Here is an 18,301-nt window from a genome sequence, read left to right on the forward strand (position 1 = left end):
ATGATCATGACACTATGTTGTTCACAGATTACAATTTAAAGACACCAACGTCGGAAGAACGACTTTCCAACTCGGGGGTCATCCGAGCTAGCTCTGCGCTAGTTTACCTATGATTTTTGCCTTGCTAGCAGCGGGGCTTGATATTCAGTCAGTCCATTCAAAAACCTTTAGTTAGCTGTGGTGTGGTAGTGACACATTGTAACATGGCATCCACATTCTATCAACACTAGGTACAGTTGTCAACCAGATTATATGCTTGAATAATGTCTACAGCTCCAAGTTGTTGGGGATTGATCAACATCTGCATAGAACTATCTTGGCACCTCATCATGCAAAACCCGGAAACTTTGGAAACAGTTAACAATTTACAGAAGTTGTAAACATGTGATATTTGAAAAACATTCAATTCATTCAGAGCCAGCTGATAATGTGCAGCCCAGATGGTTTGTTTAAAACATATTGTATATCTCACCTTTTTATCTGGGCCTTTATGTCACCTAACTAAACAAATAGGGTAATTCCCTGTGTGGTTGTGAGTCACAGGGAAAGCAATTATTCCCGTGTGGTCCTTTCCTCTTTTTCTGCTGTATGTGTGTCTGTGTATGAGAGGGAAAGATGAGGTAAACCATCTGGGAACTTTTTGGGATGCCTTTTCGTCTTTTTATTTGGACATAAAAGGATGTTGTAATCATAAATCATGGAGAGAACCATGTAAAAATAACAGCTCATTGAGACAATAATGGAAAAAATAAATATTTGCCAAAAGTTCCAGGAGGAGAGGTAAAAATACACTCTGTTGCGTACCCATGTCTCAATAGTGGGGCAGCAGTGCCATCTAGAGAGACACAAGTAACCTAGCAGAGATGCTGCTTACAAAAATAGATACAAGAATCATACAACTGTGATGCTTTTATTATTATAACCATTACTATTTTGATATACTCTGTTAGAAAAGTGTTCAAATGTGTACTTCATTTATGGTGTTTTCTCATGCATGTTTGATTAGTATTGTTTTAATCTTGTCATTATCTCTATGCATGTATACTTAATGTGTATTTAATGCTCTTTACTCTTTACATTCCCTTCAAATTAAATGTGCAATATAAATAAATTGTTGCTCGCTTCCTATGTTTCACATTGTAAATAATCAATTATTTTGTTTAAGGTCATATTTTCAACAAGAACAACAAAGGTAAACATTATAATCTTCATAAAGATACCATAAACATACTAGGTTTTAAAAGTTATTGTATTTGATTGTATGTAATTATAAAATAAGTCCAGTTTTGGCACAACAATCTTGATATCGGCCATGATTCCAAACCCTCTCTCTATGCTGACGTGCAGAAAAAGACGGCATAAACATGACCAATGCTGTACTAGCACCGCTGGGACATTCTTACCTTGTAGTGCTAAAGAAGTGACACTTTTCATGTCCAACTAAGCAGTTTATGTAACAATTTAAGCTCTTCTATTCAGGTAACACTATTTTATTTGGCTCACGGTATGAAGCACTTTGAAAATGTGCCTGAGAAAAACAAGAAAAGAAAGTATCTAAGAAGAAAGAAGATTCCAATAATCTTTGTTTTGACAATATTTATTTCTATTTTCCCAACAGTAACATATAGTTCAGGACAAATGAATGTTTGAGAGAAGCTAGCACAGCAGTTTGCACAATATATGATTCAAAATCGTACCATATTCAGTGAAAGTGAACTGCACTCTGAGTACTAGGGATTTTAATTGTTCTCAAAAAACATACAATGTTTCCTATAAACAAGAAACCAGGGTATTCTTTTTTCTATACTTCTGTGTTAAAGGCTAACAATACTTGCATTGGACAAGTTTTTGGACAATCAAGTCTAAATCCTATTGATTCTGTTTCTCATACATCTCATAGTCAAGGGCCTTGGTAAAACTAAATCAGAAACAGAGACGTTTTGGCACCATGACACGAGACAACAACCTCTCAGACACGAAAAACAGAACGACAGCGGGCAGCCGAGAAAGGTTAGAGGAAAGCGCGAGGATACATTGTTGCTGCTACCAGAGGGCAAAGCGGAAGAGAAAGAGAGAAAAGTACGTACAGTACGGGTGCAGAGCAGAGAAGAGCTTTCAGAGACATGCTGAGGGACTACACATATAGATATATAATACTCTACGTTCTGAGCTGCGACAGTCTTCAAGCAGAAGAAGAAAGACAGAGGATAGAGATAGTAAGATCAAGCGCAAAGAGGAGTACAATGCTAGGCGTGGTTAGCATGCTTGCGGCACATAGAAACTTTACAGGAAGCTCAAGACACAGATCACATGTAAAGGCTAGAGCGACAGTGCACTATTCTACAAGCTAAAGCTATACATTGGACACTAAAGCTAATTACAGGAGCTACACATACTGTATATATGTATATATATGTATATATATAGAGAGAGAGAGAGAGAGAGAAATAGATATACTGTATAGGAGATATCAAACAAGCTGGATAGGCAAGGCATCGCATGCACGTGCAAAGGAAGCAAGTCTTGAAGGAGCAAGAGAAGAAAATGTTCGGCTTTTCAAGACGTCGCTGTAATAAATCTGAGGTTGTCCGTGTCACAGTGTGTACGCCGATTTGATCTGGGAACAGAATTAGGATTATTAAATCTAAAAAAGTATATTAAACTCTAGGCTAATCTCCGCCAGGATTTAAGGCAGTAAAACATGAAGCTATAAACTGCAAAAATAAACTGCTTTCTTAACAGACCCTTGATTCATGTCACATTCAGACCAAAGAGCTTCAGTTACATTTTTGAGTACTTCTTTTTTTTAAACATCAATTTATGAACAACCATTGGACATTGCACGTTATTAGGTCTTGTGTATACTCTAAAGTGCACAACCTCCCCTTTGGAGGAAAACTAGACAATACTGGCAAATTTATACTAAGGCAACACAGTTACAAACACACTAAGGTACACATTGGAACATACCGTCAAGTATTCACTTGTGCACAAAAAACACAGAGCTTCAGAGTCAAAATGGCTTTGCATATTCATTTAAAATCCAAACACCAGAGTCTCCGAGCAAGACTTGGAAGTATTTCGAGGTGAATTCTGTCAATTTCTTTAAAGCCAGTCCCTGAAAACACACACATTTTCTTTGAAATAGCTAGAAGAGTCACAAACCAAGTCAAGTATCTGACATACATACATACACACAGGAAAAAAGCCTTTTGGACAAACAGGATGAAAATACAGGTCATCTATATTGGAGATAGAGAAAATATGAATAACTTTACCTCACAAATAGTCTCTGGTTATATGTCTTATATACACTTATGTATACACAAAGATATGTACTTAGGACATCTTGAAATACTATTTACAATCTATGATCAAAAAAATGATTGTACACTGAGCGACCGTGTTGAGCAAATTGTGCTTTTCTAACTTGTTCTAATGAAAATGCTACAGAACCGTGCTTGTTATCAGGGTTCACATTCCATTAACTAACCTGCCTACAGTAGTAAACATGTTTTTCAATCATGTTTTTGCTTAACAGTAGCAAACTTGATTATCGTTAACTATTGTAGTTGAATTCACTGTTTCTTTTGATATTTTGCAGGGTGGATAGATTGGACCCATACTCGAATATTGCTTGTGAATGAATAAAGAAGAAATCTCAGTTGCAATGCTAAGGGATGCTCCTCCTCCCCCCCACCCCCCCGATGATTTAGTGCAAGTGACGTCAGGTTTGCAGTAGCTGCAAATCTGGTGAAGTTCCTATATCCAGACAAAATAACATCATTGCCCCGTTTACAGTTCTTTCAAGATCCTCGATCTGCTCATCCAATAAACTCCACTGATAGCTTCTATCGTTATGGTTCTGTAGATGAGAGGTTTTACATCTTTAAAGTTATAATCCTTAAAATGTCATTGTGATAGCAATTGCGAGACAAAGCCTCCAGGAGCGATGTTGGGCTGCAAGGAGATAGTAGCCACGCTCGGTACTGCAGGTCATGTGATAACCCACCGGCCCATAAAGCTTCACATCATAGCTGGATTAGATTAATTTATGTACCCTGTCGCCTTCAAGTTCCCATAAAGTCCAGTGCAACCAGTACTATGATGGAATATACCTCATGTTTTAGTTTGTGTCACGGCCCACTGATATTGATCTTAAAGTGTGGTACATTTTTTTGATTTGTCAAATGACCAAAACCAGTTTGAATAAAGGACAAGGATTATAACTTTACGTTAACCTCTTAAATTATTCTCATTTTAGATCATCATTACAACATGTAAAGCACACTAAATATACAGCCTGGTGGGAAATGGTGCCCATTTTGATATGTGCATGTAGCTGGTGACATCAAACAAAATGGGTTTAAGAAGCCATTACCACCTTAAATACACTAGAAAGAAGTGCATGTAAAAAGAGTACAAAGTGTTAGAAGTAATAAGCAGCGATATTAAATTTGCACCATAAACTGCGGACCAAAGAGACAGAGGCCGATGTGATGCACGATGGACACGCCTTCATAAATGCTTTGAATTGACTTTGCTGTTGTGTAATTTGGATGGAAATGCCTTCTTTTGTGCATACTTCAAGATCCCTATGGTAGCTTGTTCTGGCTGCGATATTTACTGTATTTGACACGTGCTGGTGCTTTTTTACATCCCCAGTCACGAGTATATTTGTCCAAAATTACTGCTTTGGAGTTCTATGAGCAGATGTCAAGGCAGTTGATTAAGCTGAGGTAAGGTGAAGTGCTTTTTTTGTTTTAAACCAGAAGTTTAAAATGTAAAGTTACAATAGAACACAACCACGTTTGGCACTTAACAACATACTTGGCAAATGAGAAATGATTTGAAAATAAAACTCATCCTCATCGACCTATTGCACAAGCATTTCATATCACAAAAAGTACATATAAAGTTACATTACTTACACTACTCTTGGATCTATTACACTATAGGAAAGGCAGACAGAAGCACTTTTACATAGCTTTGGACCAAGTCAGTCCACGGCAAAGCTACAATACATAATATATGGATATATCTGTAGATCTTTTTTCTCAAATATACTCTTAAATATGTGACTTTGGAGGAAAGAGAAAGAAGATTAAAAGTTTACCAGTACATTCACGACAAACAATTCATCCGTCAAAGGGGAAAAGTACGGGAGGATTTGGTGAGATGTGTCTTATAGATCCTGGCCGAGTCGTTCAATCTCCTCAATAAGAAAGTCGATGTCCTCGAAGGTAGCGGCGGGATTTGAGATCACCATGCGGAAAAAGTTGACCTTGTCTCCTTGTGGTTGGTAGCTGACCATGGTTGTCCCGTACTCCATCATCCTGGCCTTTATCACTGGAGCCACCTGAAAGATCCAGTAAATACAGCATGAATTAATATCGAGTACAGAGGAGGAAGCCATTAAAACATCCTATTTCTGTTTTCCTCAAAGCTACCAACATGTCACACAGGTCACACTGCCTTTGTTTTCGAACAAACGGAGACATTGATAACATGTTTTCTGTCCGTTGATTTTCACATGAACAAGCAAATCGACCTACATGTTCGTTGGTGCCTAAAAAAAAACAAACATAAGAATCCCAAAGAACTAGAAACCCTGATCTCAGTGCTATGATAAGAGTAAAACACCTGGTCGGATTAATAAGTAATGTGAGGCAGGTTTTGTTACTTACTTATCTAGCTTCGTAGAAAGAATGTTTTTTATCACTTTCTTTGGCTCCTTCGTCAAACGGAGCTCTTTTTCCAGTTAACGTTACCCTGGTTCTCCTGCTACCTGGGTATAGCTAATGTAAGCTATTTTGTTGAGCAAAATGCTCTCTGGTAGGCAGCGTATGTCTAGGTCTTTTATTGTGAAAGGGAGACTGTGTGCCTCTATAAACTATGCTTATTCAAGCTTTAGAGGTAGGCTACTAATAAATGAAATGCGTTCCCTTTAGACAGAGCCAGGCTAGTTGTTTCCTCCTGTTTCCATTCGTTATGCTAAGCTAAGCTAACCAGCCGCTGACTCCGGCTTGATATTTAACAGACAAACATGAGAGTGGTAAAGAAGGCAATTGCACATATTTCTTAAAATGTCAGATTGTTCCTTTAAATCTGTCACTAGTTCGCTCTTGAATCCTAAAAATCGAGTTTGTACATTGTTGGCACTAAGGATTTCCTTCTAATCATCTTGCAATCATAATTTGGGAAAAAATGTCTGTTCTCAGATCTTTGTTTTTCCTTCTTTTCGTTTTCTATTTCAACAACTAAACACGTCACATTTTCTGCTCAGACGACTCTGATCCTGGTCCATGTAGTGCATTATGTCCCGCAGAGTCTGACAGATAAATGTGACACCAGCCGGCTCCACCACAGCACTCTGTGCCCGCTGCTGCCGAGCTCAGAGGTCATCTCTGAGAGGGAACCAGTGGAAGTCATTTATCTTGTGCTCAGCGCAGTCTTGATGGCTGTGTGGATTTTGTGTTGTGATGAGCCGTGGCAGATTTCAACTAACACATTTAGAAAACTACTTGTTTCGACAGACGCCTACTTATATTTTGTGAATATTATAAGATCAGTAAAAGAAATGAGAAATGACTATAATAATTGTGGCTCATAATCAGACTGATTTTAGTCCGCTGGGTTAGTTAACTCTTTAAAGAGGCTTGCACAGTGGTGGAAAGTAACTAAGAACATTATTTAAGTACAATTTTGAGGTACTTTACTTAAATATATCCAATTTATGCTACTTTATACTTCCACTCCACTACATTTCAGAGGGATATATTGTATTTCACTATATTGTATTTAATATTTATTTATGTTACTAGTTACTTTGATTTACGTACAAAGATCAATTAATTAAATATGATGCATTGTTATAGATTATTATATCATATTACAGATCCCACATACACTGGAGGTGTTTGCAACTAATCTATGCTGCGATTTATGTCATATTTAGGTCACTAAATATTATGATAATGATAATTCGGGACCTTTAAGGGTCCATAATTCATAACCCCTCTGAAATCTATTTTGCATAGTGAGTACTTTTACTTTTGATACTTGGTAATACTTTTACATCGAATGCAGGACTTTTACTTTTAACAGAGTATTTTTAAATTGTGATATTGTTACTTTTACTTAAGTAGAGGACCTGAGGACTTCTTCCTCCACTGGGCTTACAGGATATAAAGGCTGCAGTGCTGTGGCCAGAACTGTGGCTCTCATCACATAAGCAGTCATTCCTCCTAAATCTCTTGCAGGTGTCCTGTTGCCGTTCTCTGTAAAATAATCAATCACCAGCTGCAGATTTACTTCAAATCAGTCTTTGGACAATTTTCCCCTAATCTTTTTAGAAGTAGTCATTAAGGCAAGTGGAAATCTCTTTCAATTCGTACATTTTCCTCAATGAGCTAATCGGGCAACATTACATCATCCCTCCATCTTTAGTTTCAGAGTCTGTGGAAAAAAAGTGAGCTGTACAAACAAACCACAGTTTCACTGAGGCATAATCACACCGTTGTTTCAATCTAACTTTGGAAAACAAAAGAAAATCTCTCTACTTTATGTGCCTTGACAAACAATGTACGGAGGATGTTTTTTACAGCGAGAGAGAGAGAGAGAGAGAGAGAGAGAGAGAGAGAGAGAGAGAGAGAGAGAGAGAGAGAGAGAGAGCTCTTTGTATGGCTGACACGTACACCATCTGTTTGTACTAATTGACAATTATTAGGCCCCTGCTGCTGCGGGAGCCTCTGAATGGCCGTGACTTTAGCTAACTGGATAGCCTCACTCCCTCTAGGTAAGGCCTGTGATACTCTTCCTCCGAGACAGCGTATCCTATTTTAAGACTCCCACTATTTACTCAGTGTAGCTCATGTGCGTGGCAAAGTTTTTTTTTAAATCCCGAGCATTAGTGGACGTCCATGTTGCTCCTAATGAGGCAGACATGTGATGGCTTGCAGGGCACAGAGAAAGGTGCAGTGAAAGGTGTTTTTGGTAGATATTATAGTCGGACTTCTTATCTCGGCTCACCCACCTTGTGCAAGTGTTTCTTTCTCTCTTCTTTGTCCTCCATGTAGCGGATCCCAGGAGGGAGGTACCAGAAGCAGACGTTGGTGTGCTGAGGCTGTGGGAACACACACACACAGTCGATAAGAGATGAGAGGAATAAAAGCATGCACATTTAACACGAGGGAATGATTCAATATTACAGATTTTAATTGTATCATGATGATATGATTGTGCTAAAAAAATTAATCTGTTAGAATTAAAGCCGCTGTGTGTAGAATTTGAAGATTTCTCGTTTCTGGCGCCTCCATGTGGTAGTATTGTGATCACCGGGATTGTCTAATATTGGATATTGGATATAATTTTAGATATTCTATAATCACAAATAATTCCAAGCCCATTGTAATTCAAAACTAACAATATTAGTGTGTTAGTACGTTTAAAGTTGCTCTAATCATTAGGAGATCCTATAATCACATCCACCTTTAATTATATGTATATATATTTAATTATATATGCAGTACACATATTTACCAATACTCCTTGCCTTTAATCCTACAGATACCACACAATAAGAAGTGCTGAAAGTAACCGTAGCCCGTCCAACTCTCCAGGCCAGAGCAGAGTCTGTTTGAAAATGGCTTTCCACAGCTCAAAATAATATCCATTAGGTGTTACTAGCATAAGACAGGTAGCCTGCCTCCTCCTCAGATACTCACTATATGTCTGAAAGCCCAACACTGCTCTATTTTTTGGCATCTGAAGCCAAGCCTGCCTGTCTGCCGGCGAGTGGTAAAGCATTCATTACCAACAGCTGACTAGCCATGCACACCAGCCTCATTTATACAACCCGCGCTGGTTCGGCCGTACACATTTAACATCAGATTGACGTATTGGCTCAATGGGAGGTACAGACAAGTGAACACCTGGACCGATGCCCAAAGGACTTGGCTTTTTACCACCACCCTCAGGGTCGGGATGCTCAGAAAAACAATAAGCCTTGCAACAGTAAAGAGCTTTCACTATAAACTGCTCTGGGTGTCCAAGCATTCCTTTTGTAAAAGAGTGTTGAGTTTAATAACCCCATCACACCCCCATCACACCCGCATATGTTTGGCCTGTTGTAGTTTTGTCCTGTATAGGATATTTCAGACCCTGTGCTATTCAGATGTATATGAGCAATTACAGGCCATTATGCTATTCATTAAACATAATGGCAGCACATTATACTGGCAGCGAGAGGTAAAAATGGCACTCATCCAACACAAAGCAAGAGCTGCGCGTCAATCAATTCACCCAAAATGACGGTGAATACAGAGGTGGGCTAATGTTGGCTACTTTTCTCTGAGTATGAGGATGAATAACCCTCGAGGAGAGCGAAAGCTAAATGTGGACGTACTTTTCCATCAAAGACCATCTCGTATCCTTCTCTGTCTTTGATCTTGTTGTAGAGGTACTCTGACAGCTCCAAACACTTGTCAATCTGAGCCTCAAACCCAATGGTGCCCTGTTAAAGAGAACATTTCAATCTGTTAGTTGTGAAAAAAGAAATAAAAAACATATTTCATGCTGGAAAGTTGGATAAGAATGTCCAAAATGTGCTTTTAATCCAGACTTGACACTTTTACATCTGTCATGCAGTATATAATGTTAGAAAAAAAAAGCAACATTAAAATGGAACAATGGTGGAATATATTTATAGAAGACAAAATAAGGATTTGGTTCAAGGGTTTCCATCCAATGAGATTAAACTTTACCCTTTACAAAACTCTATCTCTAAGTTTTCCATATTCTTTCCTGTGAACAGAAAAATCTGCAGTATTTAAAACAATATATATATAACGTAGAGGCAGACATCTCACACAAAAATCAGTCTATATTTCCAAGAGCTGCACAAACATATAAATACATTTCTCTGTTACCTTAGCTCTCCACATGAGCCACAGCTTGAAGATGTCCACGTGGCGCCCGCACTGCAGCGCTTTGTCTCCGGTGTCGTAGGAAAGGTCGTAGTGTTTGTCCTGCTGGAACAGGTAGCAGGCGTGCATCTGGTTGCAGTTCTGCATCAGACCCTGTGGATTCACATCCAGAATGTTAATAATTCCAAGAAACAAACACGTATATCAACACGTATGCGACTATGAGGCCTACCTCTTCTCGGACCAGCAGGGCTGAACACTGCAGAGGGACTGACATCATCTTGTGTGGGTTCCATGTTACTGAGTTGGCCCTGCAGTTAACAGAAACATGCATCGTGACATTAAATGCTCATTAGCTTCTTTTAATTTGTGTTCGCCCCCGCCGCCAAATGTAACTTGCCTGTCAACTCCATCCAGCTTCCACCTGTGTCTCCTGGACATGAGGAGACTTCCTCCCCACGCACCCTGACAGGACACACAGACGATAACCATACATGTGACAACGTAAACATAACTTAATTAACTCAATTTTCCTACTCTGCTTGTGAAACACCTTGTAGAAGGTTTGAGAAGTGACGCGAACATTTACCAGGTGCTGACGGTCTAACAATACTTAATATCAAGCTGCATTGTGGATTTAGGGTTTTTATCTAAAATATATATATATATATATATATATATATATATATATATAAAATCGAAATAAACAAACCAACATTACACCTTAGTGGGGAAACACAATGATGATATATTACCAAATTGTGCCTAATATATTGGTCTGTCCAATTTAACCCTCAAATGTGGTGAAATCTCTTTCCATCGACCTTCAATGAAACTTTCTCTCACCTTGCGCACATTTAATTTTTTTATGTAAATGCGCAGAAGGTGCTCCAGATGATAAGGTCAGAACATTTCCCACTATTTACTGACACTCTATCACAAACGCTTGAATCGATAATGAAAATAATTGTTAGTTGCCGCCCTATGAGAGGTGTAAGCTTTGCATGATGGCCTAATTCTTCACGCTAAACATTGGTACCATTGTCGGCCTTCACAAAGGTCTAAATATAGGTCTTGAACGTCAGAAGCTTGTATGGATGTCTCTGTATTTTCCGACTTCATAATAATGTTTACTGCTGAGAAGGTCACCAAAGCTGCATCCACAAAATCACATATCCAAACAAACAAAAGCAGCAGGTGCCACAACACTCCAAAGCCTGGATGTCCCCCCACCCCCACCCCCCCCATCTCGGCCAGTTGAGGAATGATAGATAAGGCCATTTATGTCTCTTAATAGAGGTGTCCCCCTGTCAGGACTAAATCACCTTCATTAATAGATAGAGTTCCTTCAGTGAGAGGGCCCATGATGGCAAAGTCAGGGGAGGAGATGATTTACAGCCTCTGTTCCAGTTTTTCTAATCCCCAGTGTTAGATAGGAAATGGCCGGGCTTCTATCTGGGTCAACCGCAAGCAGTTATAGGCGAGACAGACTTAATAGATTTGTCAAACTCACCGGTGAGCTCCCTATTCCTCTGTATTCCTTTACTAAAATCCCTAACTGTGGAGAGATATTGTGCATCATGGACGCTTTAGGTAACAACTTTGATTCCTTATAAAAAGGTCCGTTTGTTATACTCACATCCACATGCATCCACACGTTGTACTTTTTGCAGATGTCAGAAATTGCGATGAGAGGGTCAAAGGCTCCGTACACTGTCGTTCCGGCAGTCGCACTCACAAAGAAAGGAACAAAACCCTGCAAGAGGAACACGCGCAACATGATTGTACATAAAAGCAGCTGATGCAGTTATAACAATGTCAATATGTTTAATCATCCCTGAGGTTTCAGTCGATTAGACACTATACAACGAGGGCTGTGTGAAGGAATATCTGCAGCATGTATATCTGTGTTATTAATGTTACCTTCTGTTTCGCCTCCAGTATTTTCCTCTCAAGGTCAGCGGGGACCATTTTACCACTGCAAAGGGAAACAAAAGCTTCAGTTCATTTCTTGACTTGGAAAAAATGTAAAAGTACTAAATGACAAGTACAAATTCAAAGTCCTACGTAAGTATTATCAGCAAACATGTTGGAAGAATGGCTCCTGTATTTGATGTTGAATTATATACTGATGCTTCAACGTGTAAGCAACATGTTATCGCTGTAGCTGGTCGAGGTGGAGGTAGTTTTAATTACTATATATACAGTTACTGGGGGTGGATTAATCAAGCGACCCCTCTAAAGGGAGACGATTAATGGGATAGGAAAAAAGAAAAAGAAAAGCACTTCCCTCTGAATTGTCGTAGAATATGAAACAGTACTTAAAGTAAATGTATTTAGTTACTTTCCACCCCTGGAATTGGACTTCTAATATGTCTTCTGTCAGTTGTGCTGTTGAAACGAGAGGCTGACTTCACCTTTCATCTGCTTTGACGCAGATCACACTCTCTGTCCCGATGCCAAGAGCTGCCGCACCTTTTTTGATTGAAAAATGGCTCTGAAAGATAAGAGAAGAAACATGAAAGAGAGATTGTGTTTAACTATCTTTACTGGAAATATATATATATATATATATATGTATATAATACAAATGTTCAAAGAGCTTCAATGCTGGAAGGTTTGTGTGTTATTTAATGGCATCCTTTAAAGATGAAGGAGGTGACATATAATGTGACAGACACACCACCTTGTGTCCTCCTGCGTCTGACACACGGCTTTATATCAGCGCTGGTGGTGTGAAAGTGACACAATGTCACTTTTAAAGACGCACATCAAGCACAGCCACAGCTCGTGCGCAAAACCAAAAGGTATTGCTGCACCGGAGAGGAAGATCTTTGACTTTTCATTTAAGAAAAGTGTATAAAATAGTGTTATCTAATAAGACACATGTGGACAATGTTTCTTCAACTGAAACATAAATGCTTACATGTTCGGATGTGAAGGCCGCCAGTCTGGGAACAGATGACATTCCTTTCTCCTTCACTTCAGGGAACATCTTGAAGCGAGCCAGCAGCATGGCATACATATTAGAAATAGCCCCACCTAGAGGACAGACAGTCGGTGTCAGTCAACATCTCAGCCTTAACTGACTCATGGTAAAGATGGCAGGGGCTACAGAATAAGACAAACAAATCTTTTGTTTACAGCACACCGAGAACGCGCTGAGCGATGACACAGCATTTAACTGTCCGCAATGTCACAGTCTTTGTCATCACATTGTCCAATGATTGCTCTTCAATTAAAGATCGGAGGGTGACGAGGTGGGGGCTGAAGTTGGGGAAAATTATTTTATGCTAATTTGCTTTCAAACGACTTCCATTTATATCATCAAAATGCAAATTGACACATTGTAGAGCACACACACACACACACACACACAGGCAGTTCCATTTTCAGTGAAACAGAGGGGAGGTGGGATTGGCGTCGCTTTACATACCAGGAGAGAAAATGCCATCTCCCTGCCCATCCGGCCAGCCAATGATCTCCCTCATCTTCTTCAGAGTGACGTATTCCAGCAGCACAAAGACAGGAGCCACCTCATAGGTGAACCTGCGTTACACAAGGAACATCACATGGTGCTGGTTGCACAAAGATGTGCCATGACTCATCCCCGAAAATTTCTTTTCAGGACAGAGATGGATGAAACGCTAAATAATTCTAAATCTTGAGGGATAAAAACCAATATTTTGTGCACTAAACATGTAGAAATATGATGAGTTTGCAGGCTTCACCAGGCAAAAAGACATTGATGATTTTGAACAGAATGTACCAGAATACATTTTGCATTTCCACGCATGCTCTCTGTTGTACAGAAGTCTCACAATTTCAGCATCTATGCTGCAGTAAAAAATATATTTGCAATATATTCCTCCTGATATATTCTTCTACTGATAAATGGTGCATTACCTGCAGTCAATTTTAAAACCCTGTGTCAACAGCAGGCTTATTTCGCAGTGCCTCACAGTTGCCAAGGCTGAGTTTATCAGCCCAAAAACACCCCCCGCCAAAAAAATAAAATAAAATTAGCTTCAGATTAGTCTGAATTTAATTTCAGGGCTAATTTTCTCCCCTTGAATCCCCATGGAGATCAGGGGTGAGGGGAGGGATAAAAGGCAGAGTTGGGAGGGGTGCATGGGGGAGGGTTCAAAAGGGGTGGGTGGGGGGGTGGGGGTTACGATTTTACCCTTTTCATTTGCCATGATTGAGTGAAAAAAAAGAAGCTGCTATCAGCCCGTGCAGACGGCAGACGGCCGGGGCCGGAAATGGAATTCATTGTCATTATCATTATCACCATTTTAAATCATGATGAAGCGTAGGCCACATACTTACATATTGGTGTTGGCAGTGGATGTTAGCCAATCGGCTGCCAGTCCAACCATGTCTAATCCTGTAGAGAGCTGATTGAAGTACCTGGGATGGGCTGGAGAGAGAGGAAAGGTGTGAGATAGCTGCAATTTGAACATTTTATCTGGTGCCAGGAACATTGAAATATGCTTTTTGTGTGTTTATGGTGAGTTTGTGCTAAAGGCACAGAGGCTGTCATCTCCTAAACACTCTAATTGCTGGGTTAGAAAAGCAGCTGCAGTGACGTTTTGAATCATCTTGAGAAATAATGAAAGCATTCGGTGTTGCATGGGTGATGTAGGGATTTAATGGAGGGGTATAAACACACCCACCCTTGTTTTATAATACTGGCTACATGATAAAGAGAAGCTTTGAAAATGAGTCAATTAAATGCGGAAAACAAGAAAAAAAGAGTGTGTAAAAGATGTTTAAGTTCGACGTGTGAATTTTCCTTTATTATATATTATAAACATGCAATTTAAAACTTTACTTAAACCCTCTCAAGCCTACTTTTGGAACCAGAATGTAAACATTTAAAGTAATAAATGGTGTGTAGATATGTTTGTTAATGCGTGGATGGTGTTGTATATACAGATAATGATTGACTATTAAGTAAAATACAAATATGTCTTCATAGGAGTAGTTGTAATTGTTGACAAAAAACCCTTAATAAATCCGCTTACACAACCGTGTGTTATATACTATTTATTAAATGTTTATAAGCTGTTTAACGGGGGTTAAAGTGTATGTTTTGAGGGATGAAATATGTATTGTGCATGTAAGTGTTCTCCTGTGTGTGTCAGAGAGGAGAGAATAATGGACTAGGCCTGTGCCAGGTTATTAGCCTATTATCTCCTACTTGGTGAACCAGATTTACTGCGTCACTGCATTTATCGGTCTGGTGGTCAGGAGGAGGAGAGGGAGGACAACTTCCAGCTTTTTAAATAGACATCATTTATTTATTTTAGGGAACAGATTGCTTTATGTCACCTTCTTTGTTTTAGTCTGCCTTCACTATGTACATTTTTTAGAGGTCATTGCTTAATAAATAAAGCAGTCAGTATATACAATATTTTGCCAATCAGTGATTTTCTGCTAGATTTCATCATATGTTACATACATTACTGTGTTATAATTCAGGACTGTGCCAGTTATAGTTATTTTCCCATAATCATTTTCCTATTTTATTTGTATTCTAATATTTCTTGACATATAGCTATTGTGATTTAAACATATTTAACACAAAGACAGGCAGCAGGCCGGACTTTTAGGCCTACATAAATGTAAAAAAAAAAAAAAGATGCAGCTTAAAAGCGGGAAAATATTTCCTAACATGCCAAAGTGAAACTGATTTCCAGACAAATAAAATAGAGCAGGCATATTGATCAAGCATGCATCCAACATCAAGACTCCAGGCCTGACCTGTTTTGATGGCGTATTTGAGAGTGGCGCGACAGCTGATCAAGATATCATCCAGATTGGCCGGCTCGCCCTGCAGCTCCCAGTTGTTCAACTGAAGCAGCTCGTTTGGATACTGAAAATCAATAACTTTCGTTTCCCGGTCGAAAGACTCCACGATGTAGGCCAGTAAAATATCCACAACTTCCTGCAGGAAGGTCATTGTTTTGGCGTCACTGTCCAAGGCAGGTAACAGGTCTGTAAATAATAAAATATTACAATAATAAAAAGAAGCAGCAAAAAGTAGACATTGTATTTTATGTGGCGAGTAGCCTCGTCGTTTTTTTCTTTCTTTCATGCAACATTAAGATACACAAGGGTAGACCTTTGAAATGGGAGCATAAGTGTGTGAAATTATCCTGCAGGCCTACAAACGGGACAAAAAACGCCCATGTTTAGTAACATTTTTACAGGAGTAAAAATGTAAGGACGTTTTTTTTTAAAGTTTAACGTTCAACACCTTAAAACAAGAGATTGGGCTGAAGGTGACCTCTCCGAAAACCTGCAAAAAATGATCACCATAACTCACTGAATATTGTACCTAGATGTGAATATGACATAGGCTATACATATATAGGCTATGTACAGAAAATGATATTTGAGGCATATGTTCTGTCATTTTTTCCATTTTATTTTTCACGTGTAGGCTATCACGTATTTTATTGACAGAACAAAGAATAAAGCGAAACACCTCTTTGACGATTATATAATAAAAAAAAGACATTTCAATGACAATTATTGACAAAAAAGTCGACATGCAAAATTGTCAGTTCATACATTGCCGGATGTTTTTCATTTATTTAAAAAAATAATAACTACACTAGCCTATAAACATGTCTTGTTTGTGGCTTTTTCACGCTGAATAAAACGCGATAATCCAAGGCAAGGCCAACTGTGACTCAATGAGACAGATCAGGAGTCCAACAGTGTTGATCCAGTTTACAGCATGCTTTTTGTACCTGTTGAATAGAGGTCGGAGAAGACCACAGGAGGTTTGGTGCAGTTGCAGGATTTGTTGCAGCCGCAGGTGCCAGCAGCTTCTGTCTCCGGCGGCTGCTTGGCGGCCGGCTCGGCAGGTTTCTCCAATTCCCCGACATTGAGCAATGCTTTGGACACAAAAGAGCATTGAGATATTGTTATTACCCTGTCGACAAGGCCGGCTCGTAAATATAATTCTAGAAATAAGTCGCCCAAATAGTGTCCCCTACCCACCCCACTGTGAGCCAACATACCACATAATTTCGATCCAATTCCTCCGGATAATTTCTGGGCCGCCGCTTGGCACCAAGCCCTGGCTGGAAGAGAGAATGGATAAATCAAATAAGGATTGAAGAGGCTTCAGGTTCAGAGTCCAACTTTAAGATGCCATGCAAGTTACAGTACAGACTAAATTATTGCATCCTGAAGGGTAAAACACGAGAAAGAAAAGGTGTGAAAGCAGCTGTGTCGACTATAGATACAGCAGGCCTGCGCACTGGTTTGAGACAATACACTGGAATTAGAGCTGCGCCTGGTCCATCAGAGGTGATTTGGAGATTAAAAAAAAGAAGCCACTCACTCGTGCTGGGGCTCTGACTCCCGGCATTGGCCCCCGCATTATCTCCGCCAAGAGACCAGAAGCCCTGTGATGCCATTGTTGCCGGTAGTTAGGAGCTGCTGGAGACACGGACACCGACAGAGCCCATTCACACGCGGAGCTGTTCAAAGCTGATGTGGTGCTGAATCTGACCAGACCACTCCGACTGCTGAAATCCAGCCGTGCATCAGCCAGACGCGTTATGCTGCAGGGAAGCCTCTAAAAATAAAACGCGTATGGTAAAAACAAAAACAAATACAAGAAAGAAGGAAAAATAAAAAAAGGTGTCCAATGTGCTCTTTTTTTGCAGACGTCCACAGGTGCACGAAAGCAGCGTCCTCACAGAGAAATCTGCAAACACTTGACTTCACCGGCGCACTCAGTCAGCGCACCACGCTCTCCTCACTTCGTAGAAAATATAGTGCAAGAGTTCAGGTGCAAACATCTGCCGTGAAATGTCAGCTTTGGATGAAAATGTACAATAAAAAAATAAAAGCAAAATGAGCTGCAGCCAAAAGGTGATGAAACGTGGTGTCAATGCGCAGCTATGTGCTACAGCTGCTGGTAAATATGCTGCACACACAAGCCATGCCTAATTGCATCTAACCTAAATTTAACGTCACTGAAGAAATCCCATCGTGATTCACTTCAAGTCATGACGAACTGCGTTGCGTCGTGCGTCGTGACTCCATACATCCCAAACATTCTGTCCCCTGCGCGCTGAACTTACCCTCCATACAGACAGTGAGTGCTAACTATTTCATCTGTCAGGCAATTGCGGACCTATTTCTTGGAGGTCTGCTCTAATTCTGCGCCTCCGGTGGAGGAAGCAGCAGCGCGGAGAGGAGATTTGGTTCAATACATAAAAGTGCGCATGGGTCCCTCTTCTCTCCTCTCAGTGTGGGGCTCGTTACCCCAAAAGTATGTATTACTCGTTACTTACTGCAGTTAAGAATAATTCCCATAGCTTTATTGTTAATGCACATATGATTATCAG

General features: G+C 39.8%; 1 protein-coding gene across 1 annotated transcript; it reads right to left on the minus strand.

Moving 5' to 3' along the window:
* Positions 1–1,581: 1,581 nt before the first annotated feature.
* gad2 (glutamate decarboxylase 2) lies at positions 1,582–18,157 on the minus strand. Its single transcript, XM_029457718.1, has 16 exons — positions 17,287–18,157; positions 16,961–17,023; positions 16,688–16,834; positions 15,693–15,926; positions 14,256–14,346; positions 13,363–13,475; positions 12,853–12,968; positions 12,344–12,423; positions 11,850–11,904; positions 11,566–11,682; positions 10,327–10,391; positions 10,159–10,237; positions 9,930–10,079; positions 9,407–9,514; positions 8,036–8,125; positions 1,582–5,359 (listed from the first exon to the last, which is right to left on the minus strand). Exons 1-16 carry the CDS (start codon positions 17,360–17,362, stop codon positions 5,186–5,188), a joined length of 1,758 nt encoding a protein of 585 aa, XP_029313578.1. The 5' UTR covers positions 17,363–18,157; the 3' UTR covers positions 1,582–5,185.
* Positions 18,158–18,301: the final 144 nt, after the last annotated feature.

The sequence above is a fragment of the Cottoperca gobio genome, chromosome 20 (assembly GCF_900634415.1).
Source record: "Cottoperca gobio chromosome 20, fCotGob3.1, whole genome shotgun sequence".
NCBI lineage: Eukaryota > Metazoa > Chordata > Actinopteri > Perciformes > Bovichtidae > Cottoperca > Cottoperca gobio.